Source organism: Lagopus muta, chromosome 1, assembly GCF_023343835.1.
Source record: "Lagopus muta isolate bLagMut1 chromosome 1, bLagMut1 primary, whole genome shotgun sequence".
NCBI classification, from domain to species: domain Eukaryota; kingdom Metazoa; phylum Chordata; class Aves; order Galliformes; family Phasianidae; genus Lagopus; species Lagopus muta.
Genome location: NC_064433.1, coordinates 58,849,299 through 58,860,773, shown reverse-complemented (window position 1 = coordinate 58,860,773; position 11,475 = coordinate 58,849,299). Strand labels below are relative to the sequence as shown.

General features: G+C 38.5%; 1 protein-coding gene across 3 annotated transcripts in view; it reads right to left on the bottom strand.

The window, feature by feature from the left end:
- Positions 1-274: 274 nt before the first annotated feature.
- Positions 275-11,475, bottom strand: part of IPO8 (importin 8) — a 41,836-nt gene continuing 30,635 nt past the window's right edge. For all 3 annotated transcript variants that reach the window (XM_048934317.1, XM_048934316.1, XM_048934315.1), the window contains exons 20-25: positions 10,745-10,840; positions 9,588-9,808; positions 3,753-3,958; positions 2,163-2,387; positions 1,398-1,514; positions 275-715 (exon numbers count right to left, since the gene is read on the bottom strand). In XM_048934317.1, coding sequence (XP_048790274.1) covers positions 618-715; positions 1,398-1,514; positions 2,163-2,387; positions 3,753-3,958; positions 9,588-9,808; positions 10,745-10,840 — 963 coding nt within the window. In that variant the 3' untranslated portion in view covers positions 275-617. The remainder of the gene's footprint in view (positions 716-1,397; positions 1,515-2,162; positions 2,388-3,752; positions 3,959-9,587; positions 9,809-10,744; positions 10,841-11,475) is intronic.

The following is an 11,475-nucleotide window of genomic DNA, read 5'->3' as shown; positions in this document are numbered from 1 at the left end:
AAAATCTGCAATTTTGTTAAGACACTCTGACACAACCAGTGTATGCTCTCCAACTCCAGCAGACACTTCCCTATTCACATCTGGCCTGCACCAAACTGGGAAGAGATCATATTCTGAATCCAGCAACAGGTATACAACCAACAAACAGTTAAATGGTGTAGTAAAAAGCAGATGACAGCAAAACATGGAACCAAGGCTTACAGTGTTATCGAGAAATGTTCTTACACTTAAAAAATTATAATGCACTCCAAAAATCCATTTGTTCAGGCAATCCATGTACAACAGAAGGCACTGTTATCCATATGAATCTATCAATTCTGCACAGCAAAAAACCTGAGAAGTGCAACTCAATTAGATGCAGCCTGGCCCCTCCCAGTCATTCCGGTTCCTTGAGGACAAACGTTTCCTTTTCAGTCCATCAAATTATAAAAACACCACAAGAATTTGTAAATTACAGTAGCCAGTTAGAAAAAGCATTCTGGTGGGGGAAGCACACTGCTATATTTCAGAAAACCTTCAGCAGCATTAAATTACCCTCCCCTATCACTCAGAAGTCATGATGAGTTTAAGAAAATGTAATGATGAAACCCTTCTCATTGACCTTCGTAGTTGATCCTTCAGTTTCCACCGGGAGTACTTCCAGCAAAGTTAAATGCTATGACCAGTCCTTTGTTGTCAAACGTGTAGCCACTTTGCTGCTCTATTGTCTTAGTCTCTAGAATTCAAAGAGAAAGGATGTGAGCAATAGCCTGTAGAGAACACTTTTGCCAGAGATAACACTATTCATCTTAGAATACAAAACTGTGTAAAAAATTTTTGTTTCCAAACTGCAGTGACTGTAATAAATTATACCATACCTAGCTTTTCTATAAATGTATAAACACACACCTCTTCAACAGAATGGAGAAACTCGTCCTCTACAGAACAACTGTATCTCATACTATTCTGCATGTGTCTTAATTTAATATCAGTTTATTTTCCTATGATGCAATTGCTCTAAACACCCAGAGCAGCACATTGACTGCAACAGTAGCAGTACAAAAGTAACAGAGCTGTTAAGCACAATGTTCAACAGTAATCTTCACCCAGTGACAGGCAGGCAGCGAGCCATTGCCTTAATTTGTTTTTCATGTCAAATGTCAGGTTGTGCAAAACAAGTTGATAGCCTGTTCTAACAGTAGCATATGTCAATAAGAAGGCAATTAATTACAAGCAAAGGTAATCGGAATAGCACACACTTCCAGACAAAGGATAATACAAGCACAACATCCTATTTATGCTTCTCAAGCCTTCTGTAAGACTTCTGATAATGGGCAGAGATTTGTTCTGTTGTTATACATTAGATGCAATTCCACCATCCCTGCAACACTTGAAATGGCCCCAGAGCAGAGACTTACCTGCAGCATTTCGCCGGTGCTCTGCTAATGTATAAATTTCCTGCAGCTGTTTCTTCTGATCCTCACTCAGTGGTGCTGTCAGCAAATGGTACCAGGCAGCATCTCGGCTCTGCACCGCTGTCAGAACAGGAATGGATGGAAAGTGATTATCAGCTTACACCACAAGGTAATTTCAGAAGAATAAGATGAAACACGTGGGAAAACAAGCAGGACTCGTGCTGTAAAATAGATTCAGTATTCCTGTCAGTTTCTCAGCACAGAATCCCCACTGTAAACAAGCCATATGGGGGGAACTTCATTACATTCTCTGCTTTCTGAAACAGCAATTTAACAGTGAGGCTATTATTCATGGACAATGACAAAGCAAATCTATTAACTGAAGATTCTTATCAAAACTAAAAGCAGCAGGAGTAGACAAACAGAAAAGGAAGAAAACAAGTTTTCCATTATCATTTTAATATCTAGAAAGTGACAAACGTTTGTATATGCTGGAGACCCTCTAGTGACCGAGTCTCACTCGTTTAGGCTGTGGTTGAAAAGCTCTTACAGACTACATGAAGACAATTTATCTCTAGCTGTATTTACTGCCACCTATTTTTTGAAGTTCCTGGAAGTGAAAAAAAAATCTTAGGACTAACATTAAAAAGCATTTCCAGTTTCAACAATCTAAATTACTACTAGAAACAAAGAGAAGGGCTTTTCCCAATGATGACAGCCAAGCTGTTTCATCACATCATATCATTTGACCCACTATCACACACATACCTAAAAGTGCTTGTGTGAAAAACTGGTATTCATCAACACCATTTTCAAGGTCAAGAGGTGTACTGAACCCTTCAAGAGCAGTCTCTTCCAAGGCATCTTCATCCCAGTCATCATCATCATCATCGTCATCCTCTTCTTCTCCATGTTCGTCTCCACCTCCACCATGGTTCTCTTGCATTGCCTGGCTCACTTCATTCGTCTCCTCCTCATCACTTGGTATCTCTTCTGCAAAAGCATTCATGTGCTTTATAAAGCAATGTAAAGTACTGGGAAACAATGACTTAGAAATGAAAAACAATTAATAAATCTCATTTCAGGTTGGAAAGAAGATCCTCTAATGACACCTTCCCTCAAAATCTCAGAAGTGGAAAACTAAGCTATTAAAATGTTTTATACGTTCAACATCTTTAGTTAAACTTTTGTTTCTAAAAAACACCTGGGGAATGTGAAACTGGCATCTTTGTTCTTCTTTTGTGGACACTACTTTACTGCAGTTACTGTGCAATCCAAAATAACTGGTGTAAATTTATCTTTGACAAATTCTCCCATCACTATCTTTATCCAGAATTCCACCTTTTGCTTAGCCCTACCTCCCATGCTGTTTATGGAGCAATTATTATATCCTGAATTATATTCAATTCCAACATGCAACTCCACACATTGCTATTTCTTATTTAAGGAAAGATATTTATGACTTATAACTGAGGTTAAAATAAAACCCCCTCCCAGTTCCAAACCTTCATGTTCCTGTGTTTTTATCCTGTGTTAACAGGATAAAAATTATAAAATGACCATATCTACAACAAGCAGAGTGACTGAATCTCAGGGTGGAGATTTGGGAACTTCTGCGCTGCTTCTATACTGTATGTACCCCTACACATCTCGAGGAATTCTGTAACTCCATTCCAGAATAATCATGTGAAATGTTAAAGGATTATATTATCTACTTAGACCCACTCTGATTTTCAGACCTCAAGCAATCTCCAATTCCAAATCAAATAAGGCCACACCTATCTGCTTACAACACTGCACAAAATTCACTTCCCCCAGCTCTCACTGCAATGTACTCTTTGGATGTTTTCTCCCTTCTGCCAGCCATAGCAATAAGAAGTCTTTCTACTCCAGGAACGTCTGTTGCCTCTACTTTGCAAATCACTGTGTGCACTATTGCATTTGGACAAAGACTTGCAAGGATGTCCTTCAGAGTTCACTAGAATAGGTCTTTAAAATAGCTGGGTACTAGGAACAGCTTCTTTCCAGGAAGCAAGAATAAAGCCAGTGGAGCCCTGGAAAGTTTCTGCTCCCTATGTGAGAAGATGGAATACATTCACAACCCAGAAAACTGGATTTGCAAGTTTTGTTGTTACTTCTGAACCAATACTATCCTCTCACAAAGTATTACCTATGATATATTGAAACATTTTGATTAAATTTTGGGAGGAAAAGTCCATTTCTAAGGTGATCTTACAAGCACCCAATAGGCCTATTTACTTTCAGCAGACTAATGAGCCTTAGAAGTGAACTGCAATTTCTTACCCCCTTTAAATTAAATCCAGACAAAATCCACAATGTGAAAAGGGGAGATTTTACCATTATCTTCTGCAACGTGTTTATCATCTTTAGCATGATCCTCGTGTTCTGTGAGTTCTCGCGAGGCGCAAACTTGTTTCAAGCCCAAGAAGAGGAGGAGGATTGAAGGGACAATCTGAGCAGCCACAGCATCCACTGCAGGTGGTCGGTTCTGTAACTCCATTAGGATGCTCAGTCCTATTATACACATCTTTCTGTCATGGAGTCTAAAACAACACACAAACATTAAACATAAAAAGAGAATTTCACTGCAAGGAGTATTAAAGGGCTGGCACTCAACATGGTAGAAGACAGAGCAAGTCCTCAAAGTCTATGTTCAAAGCTCCTACACATGTGATTGTTTTGTTCTGAATGCAAGTTTCCCACTGGAAAGCATTTGTCTAGTAACAATTAAATACCTGTCAAGCAATGTCCAAATTCCTGGAAGAACTGTTTAATGGTGATAGGTGGACAGTTGGATTGGATGATCTTACAGGTCTTTTCCAACCTTGGTGATTCTATGATTATCAAATGCAAAGTTTGTAACGCTAAGCAAAATAGTTTAATAATTAGGTAGAGTCTGGTCTTTAACAAGCCATTCGATAAAGATTACCAATATTAAGTATAATGGAAAATTAATTTGCTTTGGCTTTGGTAGGACTACTGTAGCAGGGACTGAAATTAGCAAAAAGAGTAGTGAAGAGTAATGACAAGCAGGACCACACTGAATCGCAGGGTGCTTTTATAGAGTGCCACAGGGCTAGCTGTATTTAAGCACTCTATAGAGAGCTTAAACTGCCTCTACTGATAGTCTCTGGCCCTCCTTAGCAGGAAGCACCAGTAGCACTCAACTTTTCCCTAACATTATGGTGTTTTTCTATTAAGGGCTTGAAAGTTTTGAATGCTTCTATTTGATGCTGACAGCTTCTGTCCTAATTCTCCACAGGACAAGCAGCTCCAGCAAGAAGTTTCATCCGGACCTGCAGAAAACAAAGCAGATCTCCAAAGCTGGCTGCTGTGTAGGTCCTTCTCTCCCTAAACCTGTGCGTCAGGTAATCCTATGCAGTCTTCTGTATGTGCAGCAGCACGGCATTACCAGCACAGCTGCAGCAGGGTTGCAGGGTGAAAAACAAAGCTATTCACTTTTACCATTTCTGAATACTTTCATCCATCCTTCAGAATCTCAGTAGATATTTCTGTTACAGAATTGGTTTTACTTTGGAATGAAGAGGATACAAGTTGCAGCAGAAGAAACAACCAGAATGAGCACCAGGGACTGCAACAGGAAAATAGCCAGTTCAATCCACCACTTCAAATATTAATACAGAAATATAATTTTTAAAATAATTACAACTTCCATTACCAAAGATCCCATACAATATGCTACTAAGCTATAATATTAAACCGTAATACAAGTGATCTTGTATTATAACAATAATCTATAACAGCTTTCTCCACATGTGCTTAAACAAGGCTGTGGATCTGGAAGGATTTCATTATACCTCCTACTTTGCTAGTCCTGGTAAGGCTTAACAAAGTCACCCCATTCTCAGAGTAGTGATGATAATGATAAATTATATACAACCACGCATAACATTATGATCCTTCCAAGGAAAATGAAACTGCCTAGCATGTGAAATGACACAATGTCTTGTTGGGTTTGGCTGCTACTTTACACATGTTGAAAAATGCACCAAAATGCAAGTGGGTGAAGACTGTCCCTTCATCACTTGCAAGCTGCAGTAGTTCCTTTTCAAAAGGAACCGAGCACAGAAGGCATCCAAAACAACCAAGGAAACTGAGCCAGGGGAACAGTCTGCCTTCACCTGTTACATGAAGAAAGTGAAACTCCTTAGCTCCTCCCAGTTCATCTGTCTCAAAAACAAACTCATCATCCCCTGCTCACAACTTCATGAAGACTAAAATTCTATCTAAAGATGTTGCTACCTATGAATGAGGTACAGCCTTCTGAGGAAGAGCTGTTCTTATTGCAAGTACAAAAGGAAAGAACTTTCTCTACATTCTCTTTCTGCCACCACCTTCATGCAAGTTTGATCCAAGCTCTGTAATGCATACGAAAGACTTCTAAACTGCATCTTGACACAGGGAAGCAATAAGACTTCTTTCATTTGTACGTGCAACAGAATTGATAATGACACATGGAATTACCTTTTAGAATACATTTGAGAAAACTACTGTTATATAATGCAAATTGCAAAACAACAGGAAAAATAATTTTAGAATTATAGTAAATTGTGGCTTAGCTTCATATTAAACTATCTCTTCTGGACAGCTAATGTAAGTGGAAGATTCACACACTGTTATTTAAAAGGAAATCATTATTAGGAAGTAGCCAAATAGCCAGAAAGTGCACTATATTTGTCATGCTCCATTTTCAAGCATCTAATCAGAGGAGTTGTAAGAATGAGCACATGCCTTTAGAATGAGCATGTTATTAGAAGGCTCAGCAGGACACCCAGGCATTGAGCCACCTTAGTGAACCTAACCCAGAAGGAGACTTGTTTCTTCCACGCGTCAGCACAGAGAAACAGCAGGACAATTCTGAAGTTCTGCACTCCAATGTCACCACTGTATCAAACATCAACGGGACCTGAACAAGTGAAGCAGAATTTTATGTCATTTACATATTTTTGTAATAGCAAAGAATGGTTTCAGTATCCTTGTGTCTGCACAAAGCTGTCTGGATACAATTCTCCTCCTTACTTTGTCCTTGGAGATGTGCACTTACTGGCTCAGTAGCCCTCCCTAGCAATCACTCTGCTGCCTCACAGACATAGCAAGCCCGGTGTGCTAAACATATGTCCTTGGAGTCATACATGGCAGTGCAGTGCACAACTCCTGAGCAGGTCTGGTTTTAACGTACTCTGTGGGCTTTCTTTTGTAGCTAATACACTTCCTCCAGTATAAGATTAAAAAAAAAAGATCTTTTGTAGTTTAAACTGTATTGAAAGTGTTTCAGAGGGAAATCACTAAGCCTACCTTTCCCTTACTGGTTTATTGTGCTCCTTTTATGTGAGGATCAACTTGCTTTCCATTACATTAATCTGTATCCTGGACAAACTGCAAGTAATTAGCCAGTTGCAAAGTTGGAACCATCCTTCTTTGACTTATAGAAGATTAGGATGTTATACACTAGGATTTCTAATGATCTTAACTCCTGTCAAATAAATCCTCCTAGTCTAACTAACTAACTAAATAGATAGATAGATAGACAAAAATATCTATTCATTTTTTAAAACAAGTTACATTTTCCTCTCACCCCAGTTGCCACAGAAGGATTTTTAGTGTAAGAATAAGCATAAGAAATGCAGAAATCTCACCCAAATTTCAGGCTGACAGGGAAAAGATGTAAAGCAGCAAGGAACACATTCTGATAAATGTTTTTTCAGTCCCTTGCCCTTCACCAATTTGAAGTACTCATAGAAAACATATTCAGATACAAATAAACACTGTATACTAGGGTATGTGGGCACACATTCACAGATGTGTAATATCCACAATGACATACAGATTTATGCAGTCTTGCAATGAGTTCTGAGATCTCCTTGCCTTGATTATTTTTAACATTTTAAATTTCTAAACAGTTTTAAACAGTTTCCATATTTTTAATAACATGGGAGAGCAGTTACTTATCAGAACCTAAACGTTTTCCTCCACAGCATGATGTATTATTCCCATGGATTCCATTCCAGGAGTTCACAAATACTGCTGAAGAAATACTGCATACTTTGGCAATCATCACTGGCTCCAGCATGAGAACATACACACACACAGAACCCCACTGCCTTTCAGACCCCTGGGCAGAGCAGGATCTATGGGCACTAGGAACTTAGGGGAGGAGAAGGACAAAGAGACATGAGAGTCATGTGGTGTGAGTATCACAAAGAGACGCCGTTACCAACCAGTAAATCACAGACTGTCAGCAGGGCTGATGAAGAAATAGCAGTGAGATTCATACCTGGAGGTGGATCTACTTCGTTCTTCTCCTGTTTCTCCACAATCTGTGATCACAGCAACTGACTCGAATTTAAGCCTAAAACTGCTTCTTACTGGAAAGCAACCCAATTCTAAACTGAAACAACACTGAATGACAGCTGGAAGGAAGAACTGTACAAGAGAGGGTGCCCATTAGTGTCTTCACTGACAAAAATAAGGCCCAAGGAAGGGTAGCAAGGAAGCCAGATTTTGTTTGCAACTAACTCTTCCTGTTCAGTTAAGCCTCTTCAGATGATGACCCTTATAACCCTCATTAAAATCAAATGGCCTTCTGGAAGCGGTCCTGTTCTTCAGGGGGAAAGGGAGGAGTCACTTGTATCACACCACAGTGCCAGACAAGCAGTACTACAGCAAAAGCCCTATGCCTGGAATCCACCCACTGAGGAGGCAGCACTGAAGGAAACCCAATTTTTAGATTTAAGCGACATTACAGATATTTATTTCACTGCTGGTAGCAATGCATCAAAGAGATACATTTTGATCTTCAGCTGCCATTCAAGTTCATAGTCTGAGCAGAATCTAGCATGATAATCTCTTGTGTTTCATTTTATAGGCTTTGCCAACTTCTGTCTCTGAAAACGAATTTAGTTGAACAGTAGTTGCAGAAGCTAATGCTTTTTGGAAAGCAACACAAAAGAACTGAAAGTTAAGCTGTAGCATACAGAAGTACTTGAAGTTGGAAAGTATTCAGCTCAACAGTATTTTTCTGCTCTGGATCTCACTGGCTTCTCACTGGATGAACTGTTTAAGGCTATAAATCCCTTTCATTTTTATTTCTTTTAAAAAGGAATGACAAGTTTACCACCTATAGGGAATATCTGCTTTCATACTGCCTCTGTGTGCTTTCAGCATTTGGTACAAAACAAGAAAAAATGACAACATAAGGAGCTGAATATCAAGGAATTTTCTTCAGCCATAAAAAATGAGTACATGGAAATCCTGATAGTAAAAGTCTCATACTTTTCTAAAGTCAGCAGCCTCAAAAGTAATTTAAAAATTAATGGTAATATTATCAAAAGATGCAGGAGAGACAGACTTAAAGATGTCATTTCTCAGCCAGTGGTGCTAGAAAAGAAATGAAGGACTGGGTACTTTATGCCTACTTTGTCATCAACACAAGCAACCCCTCTAAATGTCTAAACGATGATGTGTGTATTTATGTTAAGATACAGGATGTGCTGTAGACACTTCTTATGCACAGCAACAGAAAAGGTCTGAATGTTTGTGATAATATACACTGCTTTTGTTACAATGAAGAAGGGTGGGTTTTTTTTTTTTCTCTTTTTTCTCACATTTACCTGTTCTGCACTTGAACACGGAGGGGAAGAGGAACAAACCTTCAAAGATCATCCAGTCCAACTGCTCAACCACTTCCTGGCTAATCAAATTGTTAATGCATACTGAGGAGGGCACTGTCCAATGTTTCTTGATCACTGACAGGCGTGAGGCATCAATCACTTCATTAAGAAGCCTGTTCCAGTGTTTTACTTTCACACTGAAGATTTTTTTTTCCTAATTTCTAGTCTGAATTCTTGTTAATACCAAGTCTGACAGTTTATACTCAACAAACTTAAAGAATCCTGAAATAGAATTTGCATTGTACTCTTGTATTGTTGCAATTCAATACAGAAAATTCAATACACTAATATAACTCAAAAGACCAAGAAAAAATAAATATGCAGAGGACCCCTATGTTAGTAACATAGTAACTAGACCTGGTGTGGATAAATGTTATTGAGAACAGACAGGGAATGAGATCTCTTGCACCTACATGACTAAGGATGAGAAGAGAACAAGTCAGAATCAAGGACTTTTAAAATACAAGCAGACAATACTTGCCCAAGAAAACAGTCTGTGTCATTCATCCACTGGTTTATGAACTGTGCAGTGATGGGCTCAGGGTTGTGTGGAAATCTGATGTTCTCTAAGGTGTGCAAAAGTAGGTCAGGATTGTAATAGAGTGCAGCTATGGCAACCTGAAGACACATGGTACGAAGCTCGCTTGTTTTAACTCCTCTTGTCAACCGCTCCAGAACAGCCTCCACAAAGAGTGGAATGCACTGGGAATGGAAAGAAATAGGGAAAAAGGATCAGGTATGGCACATGTTGCCAGATATTAAAAAGCTTTAAACACATTTATGTGAACTGGCCTCCAGGGCTAAACGAAGTCCAGGTATATCTTAAGAATGCATAAAATTCATTTCCTAATACAAAAGTATTTTAAGCCTCTGATTGTATGCTTACAGATCTTCTCAAAAACAACCGTTCTATGAGTTAAAAATTGCCAACGTTATTTTTGGAGCAGAGGAGAATATTTGGAGTCATTTGGCAGAATTTTAGTGTGAATAAAAGGTTATGAAAAGAAACTGAGGACAGAGATATCCAACAATTTAAAAATTAGCAGGTGTTAGAAACTGAAATGACCTAAATCTGCAAGAAAAAAAAAAAGTGTTTCCTAATAAATGCAATGTGATGTTAGATTTCTTACAGAAGTCTGAAACGAGGGTTGAAAAAGTGAGCGTTGCACGTAGCTCTACACAATGAAATAAAAATCTACATATATTTCAATGCGTAGGTTTACACTGTATGTTAGTTAAAGAAGCATTATGAATGTTTCGGTTTGTGAGTTTCAGTCCAGATTACACCAGTTTAAATTCAGAGTTGTGCTCAGTCCAGTCTTCCACCACACTGTTACTTCAGTGTAAATGCACACAATTCACTTGAATCCCTTTCAGATTCTATTTAAAAATAAAATAAAGAAGGCAATCGTGCACATCATACTATGCCTTTACCACTCAGTTTACAATCATACTCTGGTCATGCTTAAATATCTTCATGTACAAACTCCCATGAGCTTATTTACACTTTTCTGTATTTCTCCCCATTCCTACGTATTACTTCTCCCTAAAATTCTCTGATTCCAATTGCTTTTCACAGGAATTATACACATAGCACTGGAAATGTGCAAAAGAGAGAATGTGTTAGACATGCATCACCTGGTCAATACCCCGTCCTTTGCACTGAAGAACAATTACTTCTAGGAGCTTGGCTGCATGGCACTCTGCATCTTCTCCTGCATCTCCTGTCAATACCTAGCAATCACAATGGCAATTTAGTTTATTGGTATTAATCACTGTCAACTATGAATGCTTTCACACGTGCATAAATCAAACCTCTAAATGGCATGTATGTATCTTCATGTTGTATTTTACGACAAATTAAGAATGACAAATCTCATCTCTACAGGACATCAATGAAGATAGGTGGCTAATGGCTAGAATTTAGAAGAAATCACTGTTGCTTCTTATTCACTTTAGTAATATTTATATGTCCTTTATTTTTTCCTTTTTTAAGGAAATATTATTTATAAGATTCTTTGATGTTCACCATGCTCTATTTCTTTGTGACTTCCATTCTAATAGGCAGTGGCAGATGAACAGCCTGGCAAAGTGAGGACTTATCTCTAGGCTAATTTCAGATTAAAAACAAGACGTGTATAATCTCTCTCTGTACATGTGCATATGCATGAAACTTTTTTCCCAGTATGTTTAAACCCTATGGACAGTGTCAATCAAACCTGACAGGGCAGCAGAATTCTCAATCACATTAAATCCCCACGAATCTCTTCAAAATAAACAAGTGGATAGATGCTTATAAGCACCTATCTGTGTTTCTAACACTTTATAATGCCCTAAATGAGAAAAAAAACTGCAGCATGATCTCATAC